This window comes from Dendrobates tinctorius, unplaced genomic scaffold (genome assembly GCF_039654945.1).
Source record: "Dendrobates tinctorius isolate UK_male_01 unplaced genomic scaffold, ASM3965494v1 ptg000035l, whole genome shotgun sequence".
Lineage (NCBI taxonomy): Eukaryota > Metazoa > Chordata > Amphibia > Anura > Dendrobatidae > Dendrobates > Dendrobates tinctorius.
The window spans coordinates 45,070,158-45,092,967 of record NW_027361703.1 but is presented as its reverse complement, the minus strand read 5'-3'; the positions used below and the strand labels follow the sequence as shown (position 1 = coordinate 45,092,967).

The 22,810-nt window shown below is 41.5% G+C and overlaps 1 protein-coding gene across 6 annotated transcripts in view; it reads right to left on the bottom strand.

Moving 5' to 3' along the window:
- Positions 1 to 9,837: 9,837 nt before the first annotated feature.
- Positions 9,838 to 22,810, bottom strand: part of LOC141087718 (transcriptional regulator QRICH1-like) — a 143,234-nt gene continuing 130,261 nt past the window's right edge. For all 6 annotated transcript variants that reach the window (XM_073573455.1, XM_073573456.1, XM_073573459.1 and 3 more), the window contains exon 10: positions 9,838 to 11,204. In XM_073573455.1, coding sequence (XP_073429556.1) covers positions 11,015 to 11,204 — 190 coding nt within the window. In that variant the 3' untranslated portion in view covers positions 9,838 to 11,014. The remainder of the gene's footprint in view (positions 11,205 to 22,810) is intronic.

Genomic DNA, 22,810 nt, shown 5'->3' with positions numbered 1-22,810 from the left:
GTTTTCATAATTTGGGAAAGTTATGAAATGTTCTATAAATGTCTGTTCTGATCCTGATCTAAGGATCTCTGCTTTTAGTTGAGATGAATCTGTGCTGCACTTTATGCACATGCTCAGTCGTGAGTTTGTGCTGTGGGGTCAGACGGAAGTCAGTGAAATTGAGGAGTCAGTCGGTGGTTTGGCTCACTCTACAGCCCTGATACAAAGTACTGACAATAGAGGGGTGAATAGTTCTGTACACGGAAGTTTTCAGTTATTTTGTCCTATTTGTTGTTTACTTCACAATAAAAAAACTAAATGTTCACATTTGCAGGCATGTTCTTTACATGAACTGATGTAAACCAACAAAAAACACAAATTCCAGGGTGTGAGGTAGCAGAACAAGAAAAATGCCAATGTAGGGTGTTATATAATATTACGATTTATATATTAAAAGGATAAAAATTGTGATGGGAGTGCGTATTACTATGCTAGAACGGCATGAATCGGGAACAGGGAACACACCACATGTATTTATTTGCCATTGTTTTAAAACAAGGGCATCATAAATAGGGAGTCAAGATTTTTTTTTTTTTTATTACTAGTAGTAAGAGGCAAGAAAACTGTGAATCATTTTTTTTCCATCATAAACCACAGATGCATTCTATCCAGTGTATTTTTCACATTGGTCATAAATCAGCTGATGCTTAAGAAGTTTCCCCATGAACAAAGTTCATTTTAATCAATAGATCTTAGAATAATAGTAAGCGCCACAATTGGATGTGGGTAAATAAAATGTTCCTGTGCTGAGATAATCTGATAAATGTGCCCCTGCTGTGTACTGTGTAATGGCTGTGTCTGACTGTGCAGGAACATGGTCTGATCATACCGCATCTGCTGGGCAGGGGAGGGAGCAAGAGAGAATATACAGATATTACAGCAGGGGATCACAGATGCTGCTTTCTTTGAGGTAAACCATTTCTGTCCCTGTTTTTACATTTAGTAAGCACCATTGGCCAGCTACATTATGCTAAATGTGTCACATAAACCAACTTTCTTACCCTGATGATCAGTCATCAAGAAAAACTGCTAAAGTTACATCAAACTAATGTGAAGAGTCAGACTTGCACTATTGGCACCTACCAATCCAGGAGTATTCTGTAAGTAGCTATGCAGAGACTTTAGGTTCTACAGGGATTGACTGCCAATGTGTAAAAGGAAATAACGTGGTTAGAAACCACATCCTGCTCACCAACCAAATCCACAGGTGTACGGAACTTCATCTTGATGGGACAAGGCAAATACACTGAAGGATGACAAGAATGTTCCAGCTCCTTCAAAATATTCAAACTTTATTGATCCATACAAAATAAATTGCTTGCTGTACAACCCCAATGAAAGTGTGAAATCAAGGGGTTCAAGTGACGCATTTCAATCTGACACCAGATCTTTATCAAAACTAGATACGTAGGACCTGATTTAATATCACTTGACTGTATAATTTATCTGATTGGTCCAAGCACACTATATAACACCTGTATAGCCAGCAGGTATCTAGCTTTGATAAAGATCTGGTGTCAGATCAAAACGCGTCGCTTAAACCCCTTGATTTCACACTGTCATTGGAGTTTTACTGCAACCAACTTCTTTTATATGGATCAATAAAGTTTGAAGATTTTTAAGGAGCTGGAACGTTCTTTTCATCCTTCATTGACTGCCAATGTTGCTGCTCTTCATCTTATTGTAGTAAAATGTATGGAACAATGTCAGCACCTGATGAAAGAATAGGGCTGTAAGCACCTATTTCCATTATTTGACACATTGGGTATAGAGTATAAGCTATAAGGCTGTGTGCACACACACGTTCAGGATTTTTCACGTTTTTCCACTGCAAAAGCGTTCAAAAAAGCATACATTAAGCATCCTATTATTAGGATGAAATCCGCAATTTTTGTGCCCATGATGTTTTTTCTGCAAAAAAAACCGCAACATGTTCATTAATTTTGCAGAAAATCTGCGGATTTCATTGTATTAGGACACTCCGGAAAAAAACGTGAAAAATCCGCAAATAAAAACACGCAAAAAACATGATAAAAACGCGAAAAAAAACGCAAATAAAAAATTGCGGATTTCCTGGTAAGGAATCCGGGTTTTCTCAGGAAATTTCTGCATACGAGGGCACATAGCCTAAATGTTGTCTGATTCATGTGCATGTAGTCAACTCATTTTTTGTGAAATGAAGTACATTCCCAAGCACTAATTATGTAATGCATTCACTTTTACATTCAGATTAAGGGGCGGATGAACCAAGATTTACTGCTGCATACTGAACAAATCATACTCCCAAAAGAATATGCTGGAGAGTCCTTCAGCACACAGCAGTATGGAAATTGGGAGTGCTATGACCATAAAAAGTTCTATCCATCTTCTTCAGTAGGAGCACCAGGTGCCTCAGCCTCCTGCCTGTTGGGAAATACAGGATCAAGATCTAAAAGTTCCAGCTTCACAGCAGTGCTTACAAGCTCTATTGGAAAGTGCTAGTAAGCAATGTGCATGTTCAGTGCAATGGTAGCTAGTAACCTAAGCAGTGAGTTGGAAATATACTTGATCACTCCGCTCTTGCAAACAAAGAAGGTTTTAAATAATAAATGTTTCACTTTGGGATAATGAATTCTTTTTCAGATTTACTATTGCAAGTTAAGATTGTAATTCTATTTAAAACATTTTTGGGAGACAATTTCTTTAGCAAAAAAAAAAAAAAATTGCAAAGTTAGTATCAGTTTGGATCTGTTTTCAAATCTATCTAAGGGCTCTTTCACACGTCCTGATATTTCCAGTACTGGAAAAAAACAGTATCAGAGCTATCCATGTGTTTCATATGTGTGGTAAGCATGTGCCACATCAGTATTACATGTACAGGTGCCTGAGAAAAGCCGGCAGAGTTTGTGCTGTTCTCAGGACTGCTCACATCATTGTCCCCTGCTCTGCCTGTGATCAGTGTGAGCAGGGGACAATGTTGAGAGTGGTATAAATTTTACACTTTAAGAATAAAACAAACAAAAAAAATCACATTATACTCACCTTAACACATAATCCCCCGAAGCCATTGTCCCCTGTAAACAAAAATTAAAAACAACAATATCCCTCACCTATTCGAAGTTGAAAGAATCCAGAGTGTCGTAATCCTGTGTAACATTTGTTCATCAGCATGAGTGGTGGCCACAGGTGACCGCTCACTCTGAAGAGCTGGGGAGAATGACTTGTGGCAGTGAGACCAGACCTCTGAGATCACCACTAGCACCATAAGAAAAAGTCTCATGGTTCAGCACTGAGCTCAGTGAATTCACCATGAGAATTTCTCACGGTGAACTCACTGAGCTCAGTGCTGCTCGGTGACCTTTTCTCATGGTGCTAGCGCTGATCTCACAGAGGTCACGGCAGTCCAACGGTTCGGCTGGGAACACAACCTCAGTTACCTGCCATAACCTTGATGAGGTCACCACTGGTCACTGATGCTGTGCTCGTAGCAGTTCATTCTCCAGTGGTTTTCAGCTCAGGGAGCCGGGGAACAGCGCAAACCGTACCGCACTCGGATTCCAATATAAAGGTGAAAAAAATTTAAAATGGTGGAATTCATGAGGAATGATGCACTTAAACTAATGTAAAACCAGCTAGAGTACCATAAAAATAATATTAACTAATTGGCCAATGGTTGTCTCAATTTTTCTCAACTCTCGCTAAAACAAGTACTTCAGACAAAACTTTTATTCCCTAAGTTTTTCTAAATGTGTAGTGTTGTGGCATTAAAATATTTACAGATAAGTCTTCTCTGGTTTCTAGCGCTGCTTCAGGCTTCTTCTGATTCACAGGACTTTAATTCCAGATCACACTGAAGTTTGTGTGTGAACTGAAAGTTGCTTTTTAATAAACGAGGAGGGGGTGTCGCATTGAGAGTGATAAACGAGGAGGGGGTGTCGCATTGTATGTTCGAAATGCGTATATCTGCACAGAGATTGAAGCTTCAGAGACTGGGAGTTCTGTGGAAACTGTTTGGGTAAGAATACAAGGACAGAACAATGGAAAGGACACCATTGTAGGCATTTACTACAGGCCGCCTGTGCAAGCCGAATATATAGATGAACTCTTTATGCATCAGATGGCCAAGTTCTCCAAAAAATATGACATAGTTGTCATGGGAGATTTCAACTATCCAGACATTTGTTGGGAATCTCTCTCAGGCAAAACTAACAGGTCAAGGAAATTCTTATCCTCTCTTGCTGACAACTTTATCTTCCAAAAGGTAAGGGAGAAAACAAGGGGAACTGCTACCTTGGATCTAATCCTTATAAACAGGGAGGAAATGGTTGAGGAGGTAAAAGTGGCTGGGACCCTAGGAGGTAGCGACCATGCTATTTTAGAATTTTGGATTACTAGAGGCGGAAGACCTGTGAAGACTCAGACGTCAAGGTTAAATTTCAGAAAGGCAGATTTTAAGGGATTCAGAAAGAGAATTGGAGGGATCCAATGGCTGGATATCCTTAAAGACAAAAATGTCCAGGAAGGATGGGAAATCTTGAAAAATGAAATTCTCAAAGCACAGTTGTTAACAATTCCGAAAAGAGGGAAGAATAGGAAGCATTTAAGGAAACCAGGATGGATGAACACAGAACTTAAGCACATGCTAAAAAGGAAGAAAAAAATGTTTATAAAATGGAAAGAGGGAGGCATATCTAAAGAAGAATATAATGCTGTCTGCAGAACCTGCAGGGCACAAATCAGATTAGCTAAAGCTGAAAATGAACTGAGGCTTGCAAGAGATGTCAAAAGCAATAATAAAGGATTTTGGGGATATGTCAAAAGTAAAAGAAAAGTCAAAGATGCTATAGGATTTTTACAGGATGAAAATGATGAAATGGTAAGACAGGATGTTGAGAAGGCTGAACTTTTAAATTCCTATTTTGCATCTGTTTTCTCTCAGAAAGGAAATGCAACATCAACTGTTATTCACTGTCCTATTAAGGGAATAGAAGAATCCAGGATATCTATAAACAGAAAGATAGTGAGGAAACACTTAGCTAACCTAAATGAATTCAAGTCTCCAGGTCCAGATGAATTACACCCCAGAGTACTGAAGGAGATAGCAGAAGAAATTTTTGAACCCCTCTCCATAATCTTTGAAAATTCTTGGAGAACAGGAGAAGTGCCAGAAGACTGGAGAAGAGCAAATGTTGTTCCTATCTTCAAAAAGGGGAAGGTGGACCCAGGCAACTATAGGCCGGTGAGTCTGACTTCTATACCAGGAAAGATCTTTGAACAAATTATTAAACAACATGTATGTCAATACCTGGATAAGAATGAAGTGATTAAACAGAGTCAGCATGGGTTTCTAACTAATAAGTCATGTCAGACTAACTTAATTTCCTTCTATGACGGTATCACTGATTGGGTGGATCAAGGAAATGCTGTAGATATAGTATATCTTGACTTCAGCAAAGCATTTGACAAAGTCTCTCATACAATCCTTATTGAAAAAATGACTAAGTATGGAATGGACAAGGCAACTGTTAGGTGGATTCATAACTGGCTTAGTGATCGGACCCAAAGAGTGGTCGTAAATGGCTGCACATCCAGTTGGAAGAATGTCTCAAGTGGGGTACCACAGGGCTCTGTCCTGGGCCCTGTATTGTTCAACATCTTTATCAACGATTTAGATGAAGGAATTGAGGGTAAACTGATTAAATTTGCTGATGACACAAAGCTAGGAGGGATAGCTAATACTAGAGAAGAGAGAGAGAGGATTCAAAAAGATTTAAATAAACTGGAGAAGTGGGCAGCAACTAACAGAATGGTTTTTAACAGGGAGAAATGCAAAGTACTACATCTGGGCAATAAAAATGAAAAAAGCATATATAGAATGGGAGGAATAGGGCTAAGTGACAGCACATGTGAAAAAGACTTGGGTATACTAATAGATCACAGACTGAATATGAGTCAACAGTGTGATGCAGCAGCAAAAAAGGCAAATGCAATTCTAGGATGTATTAACAGAAGCATACAGTCTAGATCACGTGAAGTCATTATTTCCCTCTACTCCTCTTTGGTCAGACCTCATCTGGAATATTGTGTCCAGTTTTGGGCACCACATTTTAAAAAAGACATCAACAAACTGGAGCAAGTTCAGAAAAGAGCGACCAGAATGGTGACCGGTCTGCAAACCCTGTCTTATGAGGAAAGGTTGCAGGATTTGGGAATGTTTAGTTTGCAAAAGAGAAGACTGAGAGGAGACTTAATAGCTGTCTACAAATATCTAAAGGGCTGTCACATTGTAGAAGGATCAACTTTATTCTCATTTGCACAAGGAAAGACTAGAAGCAATGGGATGAAACTGAATGGGAGGAGACACAGATTAGATATTAGAAAAAACTTTTTGACAGTTAGAGTGATCAATGAGTGGAACAGGCTGCCACGAGAAGTGGTGAGTTCTCCTTCAATGGAAGTCTTCAAACAGAGGCTGGACAGACATCTGACTGGGATGATTTAGCGAATCCTGCTTTGAGCAGGGGGTTGGACCAGATGGCCCAGGAGGTCCCTTCCAACTCTACGATTCTATGATTCTATGAATGTAAGCCTATGGAGAGTCTGAACAAAACGTCAGGCTTACACGATTACACTGAGGATTATTTATGAACCAAGTCACTTTTACGATGTGAGTTAAAATGGAAGTCACGCAAGTCAGAAAGGAGTGGAATGGCACTGGAAACCGGAGCAGAATGCTTAAGGGAATAAAGGTTTTGATGGGAATGCTTCTTTTCATATGATAACTCATAGGGCATTTGCACAAAGCCATGATGCAGTTTAGTTTGAAAAGTCATATATTTAATGACCTTGAGGAAGACACATTAGGCCTCTTTCACACTTCCGTTTTTGACAATCAGTCAAGATCCGCCAATTTTGAAAAAACGGATCCGCCATTTTTCTTCCCCATTGACTTTCATTATTGGCGGATCCTGACTGATTGCCGTCCGTTGCATCCGTTTCTGTGAGGATCCGCCACAATGTTAGTGTCTGTCAACATCCTCAAAGATTTCCAAACGGAGCTTGCAACGTTTTTTTGGCCAGCGGATCCTCCAGACACTGAATTAACCCCAAATTCTGTCTGGGTGCCGGACAAAAAAAAAAAAAAAATCAATCTCTCTCTCGCCAGCGGTTCCTTTAAATTTCCTCATTTTCAGGATCCGCCTAAAAACAGATCCTGTGCCATCCGTTCACATCAGTTGAGAACGGATCCGCTTGTCTGCCTTTTTGGCGGATTGTAACTGATGCAAATAACTGAAGTGTGAAAGAGGCCTTAGGCGTCGATACGCGCGGGTCTTAGTACCCACACAGTCTGGCACATGTCTCACCTATACTCTATTGTGTATCTGACTTAGGTCAGTTGTCACTAGCAGTAGTGGGGTAAAGTATAGAGAACTGCGGTGTGGCTTCTGGAGTATTTATGACTCACTATTGTTGGATCACTTGCCTTTTTGCACCTTAATGATTTGTTGTTCCATTGGAACTAGATATCTAACGCTATAAAGTATATGATATTGGATTCTTATTGAATTTGGTGTGCATCAGGATGTGTTTAGTCTGTCAAACAGCATGCATATATGGTATATAGATCATTTGATTGTGTGAAACATGTGCCATCAGATAAGACTGTGTGGGATCTTTTCTGAGTATTTTACTCTTATATTCTTTGGACCCAAATCCTCTGTCCTTTTTTGCTTGGGATTTTACATGTTTTTAACAATTTGTATGTGGTGTTTACAATAAAAATTATTTTTGAACCAAATTATTGATGTGGTGAAACCAATTCTTTGATGCATTTACTTTTTTTTCTGGTTTGGTAGTAGTTTGAATTTATGCATCTGGTGATCCCCTTGCTTATTTAATTGATGGTGCCCGCTCAAATTGCTGTTTTGTACAAAGGAGTGGAATGGCGCTGGAAACCGGAGCAGAATGCTTAAGGGAATAAAGGTTTTGATGGGAGTGCTTCTTTTCATGTGATAACTCATAGGGCATTTGCACAAAGCCATAATGCAGTTTAGTTGGAAAAGTCATATTTAATGATCAAATCCCACTGTTAGAAAATATACAGCTTGCACACAGGTAAAGCCATCAGCACAAGTCCTTATTCCTTGAAAATGTTAATCTTTTTAACAGACACTGACCTATTGAACATAGATTCTGCCACGGAAAAATCCGCAGCATTAGCACAGCATTGCGGAAACCCATTGGATTGCATGGGATGCTTTTTTTTGCGTTTTCGTGGAAAAATCGCGAGTTTAAAAACGCCGCGAAAATCCAAAAAACGCTACGTGTGAACACAGCCTAATAGAGCAACAGAACAGTTAGCATAATTCTGGAACCTACATCATTAAGAACTGAGCTGTCAGACTATTGAACTTCTGACTATGCAAGACATTATAAAACATACATTGTGTAAATTTGTAGAAATAAAAATGCGTTCAACTTAGTAACTTGAAAAATCAATACAATTCTGGTTCAAAGGGTATGTGTACATGTTGCGGATTCTGCTGCGGATCCGCAGCAGGTTTGGCTCAGTGAATCCGCAGCAGATTCTCCTGCGGCGTACAGTACCATTGTATTCAATGCAAAACAAAAAAAGCTGTGCACATGTTGCGGAAAGATCCACAGCAGAATCCGCAACGTGTGCACATACCTTAAATATGTACAGAGGTGCAAGTGGTGTTAGAGATGAGCAAATTTGTTCGGATTCAGTTCCAAATACGATCGGATTCGAATATTGATTTTGCAATATTCGTCGAACACAGCCGAACGTCATTAGAGTAAATGGGAGAAGAAATTACAGAACACGTTCAGAACCGATCATAAGACAAACATTCGACATGAATAATATTTGAATATGGCTCGAATATGTCAAAATCAGATTCAGGGACAAAAACGAACAAATTTCCTCTTGTCTTTTGTTAATGTAAAAATATGAACCTAAAGACAAGAAATATTGGATGATAAAAAAAAAAAATACTACTCAGACATTACATTCCATGCCAATCCTGCAGCAATAGCACTGAATACATCATTCATGTGAAAGCAAGTGATTAGCTGCAGCAGTCACATTAATGATGTAGGTCAGGGTTCCCCAACTCCGGTCCTCAAGGCCCACCAACAAGTCATGTTTTCAGGATTTCCCTTGTATTGTACAGGTGATGCAATTATCACCTGAGCAATACTCAGGAAATCCTGAAAACATGACCTGTTGGTGGGCCTTGAGGACCGGAGTTGGGGAACCCTGATGTAGGTGATGCTATCACAGTAGGATAAGAGGGGGGATTACCAGAATGAGGAGGCTGAAAAGGCAATGGATTTAGGAGGCACACAACACATTTTTTTTAATCATTTAACATTTCCTGCTCTTATTCTGTTTTGTGAAAACAACAGTACTCTTCATATTTCGTAGGGACCAAACCGCTGCATGAATTTAAGCCTTCTGATTAATTTACACTGAGATTAAATGACTGATTGGATAAATAGAAGCCCATTGATTGTTCACAGACTTCTTAGGCTGACCCACACTTCCCATGCACACAAAACGATAGGCTATGTGCACCGAACTATCGTAGTTCTCGGCAGCGCATCTCCCGTTTACACACTACAAGCTTAAAGAAAAAAACAACATATCACAGGACAAACCCGTGTTTTGCTCGTTCATGGCGTGATTGGCAGCCTAGGAACGACCCTTCCTGATAATCCGCTATTGTAAAGGCACCCTTACACTACTAAGGCACCAAAGCATGCCTAGCGATGAGACTTAAATAGAATGGAAACAAATTAAACAGGTTTCTGCAACCGACAATATACATTCAATTGCAATTTTTATTTCAAATCAAAATTAGTGCTCAATCTGTATTAAATAACAAAGATACCAGAAATCTAGCATACATCAGATATAACAAACTCATTTACCTATTAGTGATTTCCATGTTAAATCTTCTGTGAAAATATACAAATCTCCCTGTAAAAGTGAACTTACTAAAAACACAAGTAATCAAAATTTACATTACAGTCACCACTGAAAGAAATCCAAGTGCCTGGATTGTGTTAAGGCACGGCATGACTGGATCTTTGAGGTAAGGTTGTATAGTTATTTTTCTCAGCATGATGTGCAATCCTTCTGTTCAAACACAAATGTAGGTGTTAACCAATAAAAGTGTCAAATCTGTAGTGACATTTTACTTAGGCACAAATTACACCCACTACGCCAAACACAAAGGCTGGAAAGAATCCAAAAGCATTGAAGCGTCCCGTGAACCCAGCTTACACTCGCTTTCAGAACAGCAAATAAGGAATATAAAACAAAATAACATGGTTTCATCTCCCCAATAAATACAGTCATGTTTGTATTCTTGCAAAGACCTGAGGACTTCAATCTGCAAGTAGGCCAGTCATGGAAGCCGCCTCCTTTTATAAAGGAAAAAAAAACTGTACGATTCCATAAGTTCAGCATGTTTCATTCGGAACATGGTTATGGTTGCATTGCACTAAACTGATTAATAAATTATACAAATGCTAAGCGCTTGTTACAATGATTTCGTCCATACAGTCTTTCATTTAGTACATATTTCTCAATCATAAGACTTCAGAGAAGAATTGATCTTATGTGTATTTGCTTAAATGCACACAAAAAGGAAACAAAAAAACAGAATATTTACATTACAAAATCATAAGTAAATTGGAGTGGAAATTTACTCCATACAGGTGATTACAGCACTGCATATACAGTGTTTTATAGTGCCGCAATGTAGTGTCAGCATAAATTATATGTAAAAAAAAAATGCAGAATGTGCTTTTTGTACATTGCAAACATATCAGACAGTAAATGCTTTGTATAAAACAATCGCTTTTCCTGTGGGATAAAGTACACTAAAGAGTACACAGCTTTTCATGCTTTACAAAGAGTTGTATATACAAGTAGCTGAAAGTACAGATATACAGTACAAGCAGGTGATCAGTATGCAGAGATGCGGGATGAAGCATGTGCTTCCTGGACTTCTTTGACAAGTAAAATACGAGTCAGCATTTGCTCCATCACCTCCTCATTGACAGGCTGTCCAGAGTACCATATGGGGCTATTAGGTGCGACTACTGGCTCAGGGACCAAATAGAAGGCATCTGTGGGTCCTCGGGCTCCCTGAGGACTAAAAGCAAAAGTAGCAGTAAATAAAAGGAACATAACATTGTAAAATGCAAAACTTACTAATATTTACATGAATAATAAATGGAGAGTCCTCTGTGGTTGAAAGGATGATTACAAACAGCAAGAATTCACGACTACTAAGTAGTGATGAGCAAGTATACTCGTTGCTCAGGTTTTCTAACTAAATCTCCGAGCACGCCAAAATACTCGGAGGTCACCCGGGCATGCTCGGAAAAGGCCGAGCAACGAGTATACTCGCTCATCACTACTACTAAGGTCTCAGCTGAAGAGACCCCAGGAGCTATTATGGGTTATCATTAACAGAGGACACTCCTGATTCATTAATTGGACAGGGGCGTCACGAGCACGCCACACCCAGCTCCACCCATTTTGGACAGATTGGGGGAGAAAATTTGTGAAAACACCAAAAGGTGCAAACAATTTTCACATCCTCTAATTGAGCAAACAATTTGGGGCTTCTCAAAGCAAATAATACCAGCATTCTGACAAAATTGCTTTGCTGAATCAGGAACTCATCATACTGTTATTCTAACTACTGACTAACAGTGCAAAGGTCATTTTTCCTATAATAATAAAATGTACATCACCTAATTGATAGTTTACATATAGATGTGAATATATAACCTAAGTTACAGAAAGATATCCCATTGCAAACATTTTTCTCTCAGGAAACAAAGAAACATAACATGCCTAAAAATTGAAGTGCACCTAGACATAACATCTATATATGCTTACAGATCGATGCGTTCCATGGGCAAGAACATGGATTCTGAGCCCTTTGCGGATACAGGAGCCTCCACTCTTTCTAGATTATTTTCCACAAGATTGTGGCACAATGGTATTAGAGCTTGGGAACAGATTTTTGGTCTTGTGTATCGTGCATTCCAACACATCAGAACACAGCTACATCTAACGAGGCAATGCTGTGCTAGCTAATGCATCAGATGCACAAATCTGTTAGCACACGACACTTGGCGAGCGTTTACATCTGAACCACATACAGACTCTGCTGTCAAATGTGATGGAACCTACAATGGGGAATCCAACACTTTGAGGGAGCCCAGCTTTATTTGCCGGGGGGCCCCTGACTGATCAGCCTGTGGGTTTAATGTGCATTGCCCTTTTTTCCTAGGCACAGGGAAAGGTTTAAAGGAAGCAAAACTGCACCCCCCTTTAATTTTTGTGCGTGGCTCATTCCTCCTCCCCCTAAGGGGTATATAAGGTGGGGCCTGAGGCTGCTGGGCCTCTTTTGAACCTGGGAGCAAGGAGCTTTCACACTCCCAGAGGTGCGTGAGGTAATTGAGGTTAGGGATGTCCTTACCATTAGATGACGTCATTAGAGAAAGGGTAGCAGGGAAGGAGTGGGTGGCTGGCAGCATTATTGCTGGAGCTGGGTCGAAATGTGCCGTTGGGTCAGTCAGCTTCCAGTGAACGGAGGTCGCGGCAGAGGCCGCGTCCCCCAGAGTGATTAAGCCCATCCTCACCTCCTGTAATTTTGCCGATGCCGGGGAAGGATTCATTTCCTCGGTGTGTGGCCTCGCCTCACTGCAGAGGCAGGAAAAGCAGAGGCGGGAAATTGGTGAGCGTGGTTCAAGGGAGCTTGCCAGGTTTTGTGCCCAGGCAGCCCCAGGTCACTTCACAGAGCGCAGCACAGTCAGCCCAGAGTATAGTGCCTGTCACAGCTTTAGCCCTAATTTTATGTAACAAGGAGGCCACTCAGTTGTGTCATATGGGGGCATACATAGCGCCAGTTCATCCTCATTGGATTATGCTAGGAGTGGTAGTGCTGCTATTCAGCAGCCAGTAATTTTACCCCAGACTAGTTGGGAGCGTTTTGTTAGTGGACATGGTGGCTACAGATAATCTACTTTCGGTAGTTAACTCCCACCTGACCATATTAGTTTCTAGTTGTGAGTCAGTTTTCACACATGTCCCTAGACAATTACCTCATGCTAATCAGCAGCTGATAGTTTTTTTTTTTTCCTATTTCCCAGGTATATCAGCTACCTAACTCTCTTTAGTTTATTTGACATCTCTGGTGCCAGCTGCATTATTTAATACTTCACAAGCCTCAGGAATAATGATGTATCTTTTTAACTTCTCATTGCTGAGTGCTGCATTGCAGACCTGGTTGTTAATTCAACCTCTGTGTGTCTCTCTCGATCCCTGGGTTTTTTCTCACAGCAGCAAGGAGGGTTGCTGACTTCCTCTGACGGAGCAGGCCAGTCGTGCCCAGCACCTGCTGGGATATCAGCTGTTCCCCCTAGTCCGAGCACGGCTCGGTGGACAGGCAGCGGTGTGTTCAATGATTGCCACTGCAGATACTAGGGATTATGCAAGTATAAGTAATAATGCTTGCTTGGCGGCCTTTTTTTTTTTAATAAGTAGCGGCAAATGTTCCTGCCCTCCCTAAAAGGCTATGATCATTAGGCAAAACCCCCAGCATGAGAGCAAGGACCCTGCTGAGTATCACTGCGATGGAGCGGTGGATACCAAATACCACAATAAAGTGGCGGCAGCTGAGTTGCGAGTGGGGTGCACATATGGTTGCTTCCTACTGTTTAAATTCTCCAAAAGCTAGTTGTTGGTTTTTTTTTTCTGATATTTAAAATCGGCTAAGGAGCTCCCGTTAGTTTTTGCCAAATAAAATTGAAAAGGAAATCTCTATAGGTCACATGATGGGCCTTTTCCTTCCCAACTTTTTTCAACCACAGAGTATCCCTGTTAGGTGTCATTAAAAAAAAAAAAAAAGTTCAGACTGATACATCACTTGTCGCACCCATAGGGTCGCTTGGTGAATGATGGCATAAGTGCAAAAGAGGCTTCCGTGGCATATACTTCTTTTGATCAGGCAGTGAGGCTGTTGCGTTAGGCAGGGCATGGCGCATTGATGGCAAAATCGGATATCGCTTCTGTTTTTCGTCTTCTTTCAGTTTATCTTGATTATCAGTGTTAGGTTGCTTTGTGGATGTATCTATTATTATGACACTTGCCTTCCCATGGGTTGTGTCATTCATGCAGATATTTCAAATTATTAGTAGTTTCCTCGAATGGTGGTTAATATTGGAAACAGGATCGCGATGGGTGACTCATTATTGGGACGATTTCCTTTTTTGTAGGGCCAGCAGAGTAAGAGAGTTGCAAAAAAAAAAAAAAAAGTTTGGGACAGTTTCTGGGTGTTAATGAAAGTATTTGGGGTACAGTTATCGGAGTAGAAGCGGTTTGTCCGTCAACTCGCTTTTGTTTTTCTTGGCATTAAGATTGATTCAGTTAATATGGTGTTCCGTTTGCCCCATGACATATTGACTGTGTTAGGCTTGATTGATGTTTTCATTTCTATAAAAAAAAAAAAAGTGACTGTATACAAATGCAATCCCTGCTGGTTTTATTGGCATTTGCGTGACGTGTTATGCTTATGAAAAATGAGGATGAATGAACTCATGGAGATCAACATCCAACACTGCGGAGACACCATCACATGTTTCTCAACGCAGTGATTCTAGAGCAATGCCCCATCCCTTATGGGAAATATTTAAAAACATGCAAAACACAAGCCGCAGAGACACCATCACATGTTTCTCAACGCAAGCAATGACTAGCCAGGTCTTTCCCCGGGAAGGAACAACCACGGGAAGGGCAGTCTCCAATGAAGGAAACCACAGTCTTCTACTAGGCATTGCTCCTACTCCACATTGATGAGGGGCAATACCCCGAAACAGCTGTCTGTGGATGGAATACCATGTTTTGGCATAGGTGGTTTCCTTCATTGGAGACTGCCCTTCCCGTGGTTGTTCCTTCCCGGGGAAAGACCTGGCTAGTCATTGCTTGCGTTGAGAAACGTGATGGTGTCTCCGCGGCTTGTGTTTTGCATGTTTTTACATATTTCTCATAAGGGATGGGGGCATTGCTCTAGAATCATTGCGTTGAGAAACATGTGATGGTGTCTCCGCAGTGTTGGATGTTGATCTCCATGAGTTCATTCATCCTCATTTTTCACAGTCTTCTACTAGGCATTGCTCCTACTGGTCAGTTTCCTACTCCACACTGATGAGGGGCAATACCCCGAAACAGCTGTCTGTGGATGGATACCATGTTTTGGCATAGGTGGTTTCCTTCATTGGAGACTGCCCTTCCCGTGGTTGTTCCTTCCCGGGGAAAGACCTGGCTAGTCATTGCTCGCGTTGAGAAACATGTGATGGTGTCTCCATGGCTTGTGTTTTGCGTGTTATGCTTATGGGCAGGAATTTTTTCTCACCGGCTGGCGATTACCACACAGGGTGCCAAGCTCCTCAACATATGACGCGGCTTGGTCTTCATTTGAATGAAGATCTGCAAGTGTAGAGTTTTTGTTGTTGAATTATAATGATAGCACTGCCTTTCAAAGGGAAGAAAGGGAGAGTTAGGATATTTCATTATTTTAGACACTGCCGGGTCTGTTGGCTTTGGTTCATCCTGTGGGATCATTGTGTGCAAGACATTGGCTGCTTGTTTTCAAAATGGTTGAACAAAGAACTTTACTTTTCTTGAGTTTTTCCTTTTGGTGGTGGCAGTGTGGAGTTGTGGTGATCATTTGGTCAATTCACGCATTCATTTTTGGTCTGACAATGAAAGAGTGGTTCAGACAATAGATCATTTGTCATCTTCTATTCCTTTCAAAAAGTTGATTTGTTTCCTGGTATTGAGGTGCTAGCATTTTAATATCTGGTTCCGATCGCGGCATGTACCAAGTAGTAAAAATGCTATTGCTTATTCCCCTTTTAAGTTTTGACTTTCAGAAATTTCAAGATCTCACCCATCGGATAGGCAACAAGGAATTCAGTGTCCAGGATTGGTCAGGGCGTCGGTGGCTCCAACAACATGTTCAGAATATGGTAAGGTGTGGCAGGAGTGGGGGGTTTTTGCAAGAAGTCACCTGGTGGTTCTTCTAACAAGGCAAGGTTGGAAGTGATAGAGGTTTATTTAAAACATTTACATTCGCGGTTCCTCGGCAGCGGTTGCCAGGAACAAGTTAGCAGGGTTGTCTTTTCAGTTCAAGATACGCGGGAGGGAAGATGTCACTAAAAATGTTTATTTTACATCAGGCTTTTAAGGGTTGGGAAAATTACACAAAAAAAATAAATTATTTTAATTTTCTTAGACGGCCAATCTCTTTCTCGGTTGGTCAGAATTATTAATAGCACAAATACGATTTGTAGCTCCCAGGATGAATCTGCTCTATTTTCTGCGGCATTCGGGATTGCAATTTTTGGGGCATTGCGTATTAAGTGAGTTGGCTGCACCTTCGGCTCGTATACAAAGGGGGATTACAGCATAATGATGTATCGTTTTGCAATGGTGGTATTCGTGTTCGTATTTGGCATTCGAAAACTAATCACAGGTAAGGGAGCATGGTTTCCTTTATTTTTCATTCAGGCCTGGTGTGCCCTATTAAATTGATTACTCAGTACTTGGCGATTAGGCCAGAGAGCCAAGCATTTTGCGCATGACTGACGGGTCCCCGTAAATCAGATTTCATTTCTTGGCAGTCATGCGTCTAAAATTTTATAGCTTTGGGTCTTCCATCGGGGGATTTGGTACCCATTCTTTCAGAATTGGTGCGGCAACGGAAGCGGCTCGGGTGGGTTTTCACGGTTCAGGAAATCAAGAGAATACACAGGTGGTGTTCCACTTGTTTTCTTTCATTACATAAGCCCAGAGTTACTAATGTCATATTAATGTATAGTTGAATTTCAATTTTCTCATTATAGGTGGTGCAAGACCAAGTGTATGGATTTTGGGTCATTCTTATGTCTGGTGGGCCCGAACTGAGGGTGAAGTTGCGTCCTGGCGAGAGATCGCTTGGTTTCTTCAATGCCGATGTGAATTAGAAAGGCATTCGAGGGCTAACATGGTCGCAAGTGCTGACTGAAGTGGTTCACATCTCTAGATTGACGGCCTCCACAGTTATCTTTGTGCTGCATGCGGGGGAAAACGATTTATGTGCGATACAACTGACGGAGCTTCTCACACTAATGCGAGCGGATATTGATAAAGTTCCGCGTTTTTCTCCCAATTCGTCATAGTTTGGTCAGAAATAATCCCCAGGGTGGTGTGGCGTGGTGCTCGAGAGAGGGCTGGCATTGAATGTTCTCGTAGAGCTATACAGTAAATCACCGAATATCTCGTTTTGTTCATTTTAAGGGGGGTGTTATAGTTCGGCACAGGCAATTGGAAGGTAACAATGCCAGGCTGATGCGTCGAGATGGGGTACATTTAACGGATATATGGCTTGGACAGATTTTCTTTCAGGTTTACAAGATGGTATTGAGGAGGCGCTATTTGTTCTGTGTGGGGGGTCGTAGTTCTACTGTGTCTCGCTACTCCTTGGTGGAAGAATAAAAGTCGGGTTAACATGTGTCGGGAGTCCGGCGGCATATCACCCACAGCTTCTGATGTTTAATTAATCCAGAGCTGCGACCTTACCCCTCCAACAATGGGTTTTTGAGAAGATGAGAGTTCTTGTAAATGTGTTACTCTCCATTAAAGATATGTTTTCGTTAATGACTGGATTCTTTCTTTGCGTTGGTGAAAAGGGGCAAGGGTTTTTCTTGAGGTATGAGCAGTCATTACCAAATTATAGACAATTTTTTGTGTATTCTGTGTTCCAATTTCTTTTTTTTCTCCACAACATTTACTTGTTGCTACATGTTAAATTACAGCTATCAATTTTTGGGATACCCGGTCTTTGACAGGGTCCTTGCAGCACCTTGATTCTTTTCATTTTCAGCCATTCTAATGTAGATTTGAGGGTGCTGATGATCAATACCCTGCTGCTTGACCCAGTATTATACAAGCTTTACATTTTAGATAGATGGTTTCACATTTGACTCTAAAATACTTTGGTATACAGAGGAGTTCATGGTAGACTCAAAGACTATCCAGTGCCCAGGTACAAAGTCTTAAAAAAAAAAGCCCAAATCATCACCTCTACATCACTGTGCTGAAGAGTTAGTATGAGGTATTTGCAGACATGCTGTGTTTGGAGAGACGAGGCCAGAGAGGAGAGGTTTGCTAAAAACCCATGGACTTTGCTTGCAAATTCTTGTGGTTTGTTCAGATGCAATTTTGTAAAACTTTAGCCATGCTGCCATGTTCTATTTAGAAAGAAGGCTTTCTCCTGGCTACCCTTCAAAACCAGCCATACTTTTTCAGTCTTTTTCTAACTGTACTGTCAAGATCTTGAACATGTAGCATGCTGATGCCTTTAGAGTCTGAGCTGTAGCTCTTGAATGTTTTCCACTTGTGAATTATCTTTTTCACTATAAAATAATGGGCTTCAAGGTGTTTGGTAATGGCATTATAACCCTTCCCAGATTGATAGGTAGCAACAGTTGCTTATTTAAGATCAATGCTGAAGTCTTGCCTCTTTAGCATTGTGTTAACAGAAGCCAGTTTGCTGGTCTGGAAAATTCAGTGATAACTTCTGATTTCATGAGTTGGCCACTCATGTTGATGAAAAATCAATCAAGGGCATTTGATTAGCAGCTTTGATTAGCATTTACTCTACCTACCCTCTTAATTCCTATGGAAGCAGTAGGAACGTGTTTATGTTTTCACTCACTAATTCTGCATTTTAACAAAATTTGGTGTTAAATAATGACCATGTAATTTGTGTTGTGCTGTTCATCTGAGGTTGCATTTCCCTAATTTTAGGATTCTCTAGGAATCAGATGCTTTAATTTTTTTTTTATGTCCTGCTATGTAAAACAATAGAATTCACAGAAGGTGTACATAGTTTTTTGCATGATTGTAGCTGAGGCATATTTGTTTTTTTCTAATAACAGCAAAAATACTTGACAGGATATATATAAATATACAGTTTATTCCTGCTGATATTGGAAAAAAGAAACAAAACAAAAAAACACCTATGGTCCCGTTTAACATGACAGTCTTAATGATGGGCTGTGGCTGAGTAAGAGGATCCCGAGTCATTAAGAGGGTCCGGGACTGACATGGAAACACCAAAAGTCGCAAAAATTTTGTGGCTTTTCAGACAGGAAAACATATCAAGCTGCATTTTTGTGTCCTGTTGAAAAAAAATATTCACATGCATACGGTCTGTTATTCATTTTTGTGTTTTTTTCATAACAGAAGTCAATGGCTGTAGGATTCAACCATAGAGGCATCCTTTTAATACACTGTATTTTTCAGACTAAGGGTATGTGCACACATTGCAGATTTGCCTGCAGAATTTTCTGCACAGAATCTGCACCTCTTGGCATAAAATGCAGGTAAAAAATCACACCTTTTTGATGCGGATTTTGATGCGTTTTTCCCATGCAGATTGCATGCGTTTTTGTAACATAAATAAAGATACCGTATATCCTTGAGTATAAGCTGACCCCCCTAAATTTGCCACAAAACACTGGGAAAATTTATTGACTCGAGTATAAGCCTAAGGTGGAAAATGCAGCAGCTGCTGGTAAATTTCAAAAATAAAAATAGATATCAATAAAAGTAAAATTAATTGAGACATCAGTAGGTTAAATGTTTTTGAATATCCATATTGAATCAGGAGCCCCATATAATTCTCCATACAGTTTATGATGGCCCCATAAGATGCTCCATACAAAATACACCCCATATAACGCTGCACAAAGGTTAATAATGGCCCCATAAGATGCTCCATAGAATATGCCCCATATGCTGCTCCATAAAGGTTATGGTCCCATAAGATGTTCCATAGATTATGCCCCATATGCTGCCCCATAAGATGCTCCATAGATTATGCCCCATATGCTGCTGCGAATAAAAAAAAAAAAAATGACATACTCACCTCATCGCTGGGGGCCAGGTGTCGGTGTCCTGAGCTGACGGGGACACCAGCATGCTATGGGGGACAGGTGCTGATGTCACCGCTGGCTCAGGCCCCGGCACCTGAGATATTCATCTGCCCCCGTTCCACCGCCGAGCGCCGCTCTGTCTTCCGGGTCCTATGTCAGTGACTGTTCAGGCAGAGGGCGAGCACTAACTATGTCATCGCACCCTCTGACCTTAATGTCATAGACAGAGGACGCAAAGGACAGAGTGGTGCGCGGCGGTGGAACGGGGGCAGGTGAATATCGCATATACTTACCCCCTTCTGGCGCGATCTCTGCAGCCCCTGCTTCTCCCACGGTCTCCGGCAACTCTTCATTCCTTCAGCGGTCATGTGGTACCACTTATTAAAATTCGCCAATTCTGGCACTTAGCCCCTCTCCTCCCACTGCCGTGTAGCGGTGGCATATGGGGTAATAAGGGGTTAATGTCAGCTTGCTATCGTAAGGGGATATTAAACCCGGTTAATAATGGAGAGGCGTCAATAAGACACCTATCCATTATTAATCTTATAGTAAGAAAGGGTTAAAAAACCACACACATAAGTATAAAGACTTAATGAAATAAAACACAACAGTTTTTCATATTTTTTATTGCACGCCTAAATCCATCGATCACCTGCAAAAGAATTAAACAAAAATAACAGTATACTCCCTGTCCGACACAGTCCCTCTTTAATAACGATTGTCCCACAACGATCTCCCATATAGAGCGGTCACATCAGAAGATATGACCGCTCTATAGGCTTCCGATGACACCCTGACCAGAGATAACCTCCCGATGTGTATCATCGGAGTTAAGCCTCTCACTTTCTGGCACTACAGCGTGAGAAAATTCTCATGCTGCAGTGCGGCAAAGTGACAGGTGAACTCAGGTGACCTGTCGGCAGCGGAGTGATACAATGCGGGAGATCATCATGGGACAATCATTATTAATTTGATTATGTCGGACACAGGGAGTATATTGTTTATTATTTTATTTTATTTTTTTTTTACATTCAACACATTAGCCAGATGATGGGACTACTACTGTCCCATCATTGACTAATGTGTCACTACAGCAGGCATAGCCGGATGGGACTAGTAGTCCCATCGGACGATGCCTGCACACACACTGACACAGCCTCACAGACCCCCGCCGACCCTGCACACAGCCCCGCAGACCCACACACACAGATTCACGCAGACACTGGCACACACAGACCCTGCCCACACACACAGACACGCACATAGCTCCGGCCCACACACTTCCCTCCTCCCTGTCCGCAGTGTTTCTCACACGCAAATCCGCAGATCTTTTTACATCTGCGGTTTTGCTGCGGATGTGCCCGACTCAATGCAAGTCAATGGGTGCAGAAACGCTGCAGATCCGCACAAAGAACTGACATGCTGCGGAAAAAAAACACTGCGAATCCGCACGTTTTTTTCCGCAGCAAGCGCACAGGAAATCTCCATTTCCCATACGCTTACATTGGCTGTGCAATACACTGCAGATTTGATGTTAATCTGTGTGGCAAAAAACGCTGCGGATCCGTAATAAAATCCGCAACGTGTGCACATACCCTAAGGGTATGTGCACACGTGGCGGATCTGCAGCGGTTTTGGCTCTGCGGGTCCGCAGCAGATTCTGCTGCGTTGTACAGTACCTTTATTTCCTATGTAAAAAAAAAAACGCAGTGCACATGCTGCGGATTTTTCCGCGCGGTTTACAATCCGCAGCATGTCAATTCTTTGTGCGGTTTCACACCTTATCATTATGAGGTGTGAAACCGCAGGCTAATCCGCAGATAAACTGCAGGACTTTTGTCCTGTGGATTTACCTGCGGATTTTCCAACAAAATCCGCACAACCAAAAAACTATGTGTGCACTTACCCTAAGGCTATGTGCCCACGTTGCAGAAATGCTGCGTAATTGTCCACAGCATTTCCGCACTCCGCCGTGGGTAAAACGCATGCGGAATTCGCACACGTTTTTCCTGCAAAACAAGCATTTTGCAAGCGTTTTTAGCTTGCCGAATGCTACCGCTTTTCCCAGCGATTTGAAGCATCGCTTGGAAACGTGATGGACCGTTTGGTCATAGTGCTTGACAAGCGTGACCAACATTTTTCAATTGATGCTGCCTATGCAGCATCAATAGTAAAAGATAAAATGTTAAAAATAAATAAAAAGGAGATTTTTGTGTACTCACCATAAAATCTCTTTCTCTTAGCCTTTAATTGGGGGACACAGAACCGTGGGTGTTATGCTGCTGTCCACTAGGAGGCGACACTATGCATAATCTGAAAAAGATTAACTTTGGCTCCTCCTCTGCAGTATACACCCCTGGACGGCGTCAGCCTTCTCCAGTTTTGTGCAAAAGCATTAGGAGGAATATACCAGAAACATAACCATGCCTGTAAAAAAAGGCTACTATAAACAGGCTCAAACAACAATATGAGAACCCAACCGTAACAACGGCCCGCAAGGGCAACAGGGTGGGAGCTGTGTCCCCCAATTAAAGGCTAAGAGAAAGAGATTTTACGGTGAGTACACAAAAATCTCCTTTACTCTGTCGCCTTATTGGGGGACACAGAACCGTGGGACGTCCCAAAGCAGTCCCTGGGTGGGAAGCAGTGGACGAATATTGTGCTGACAGTCCTCTAGACTTGGGGTACTGCTGCCTGCAGGACCCGTCTACCCAGGCTCGCATCCGCTGAGGACTGGGTATGCACTCTGTAGTGTTTTGTAAAT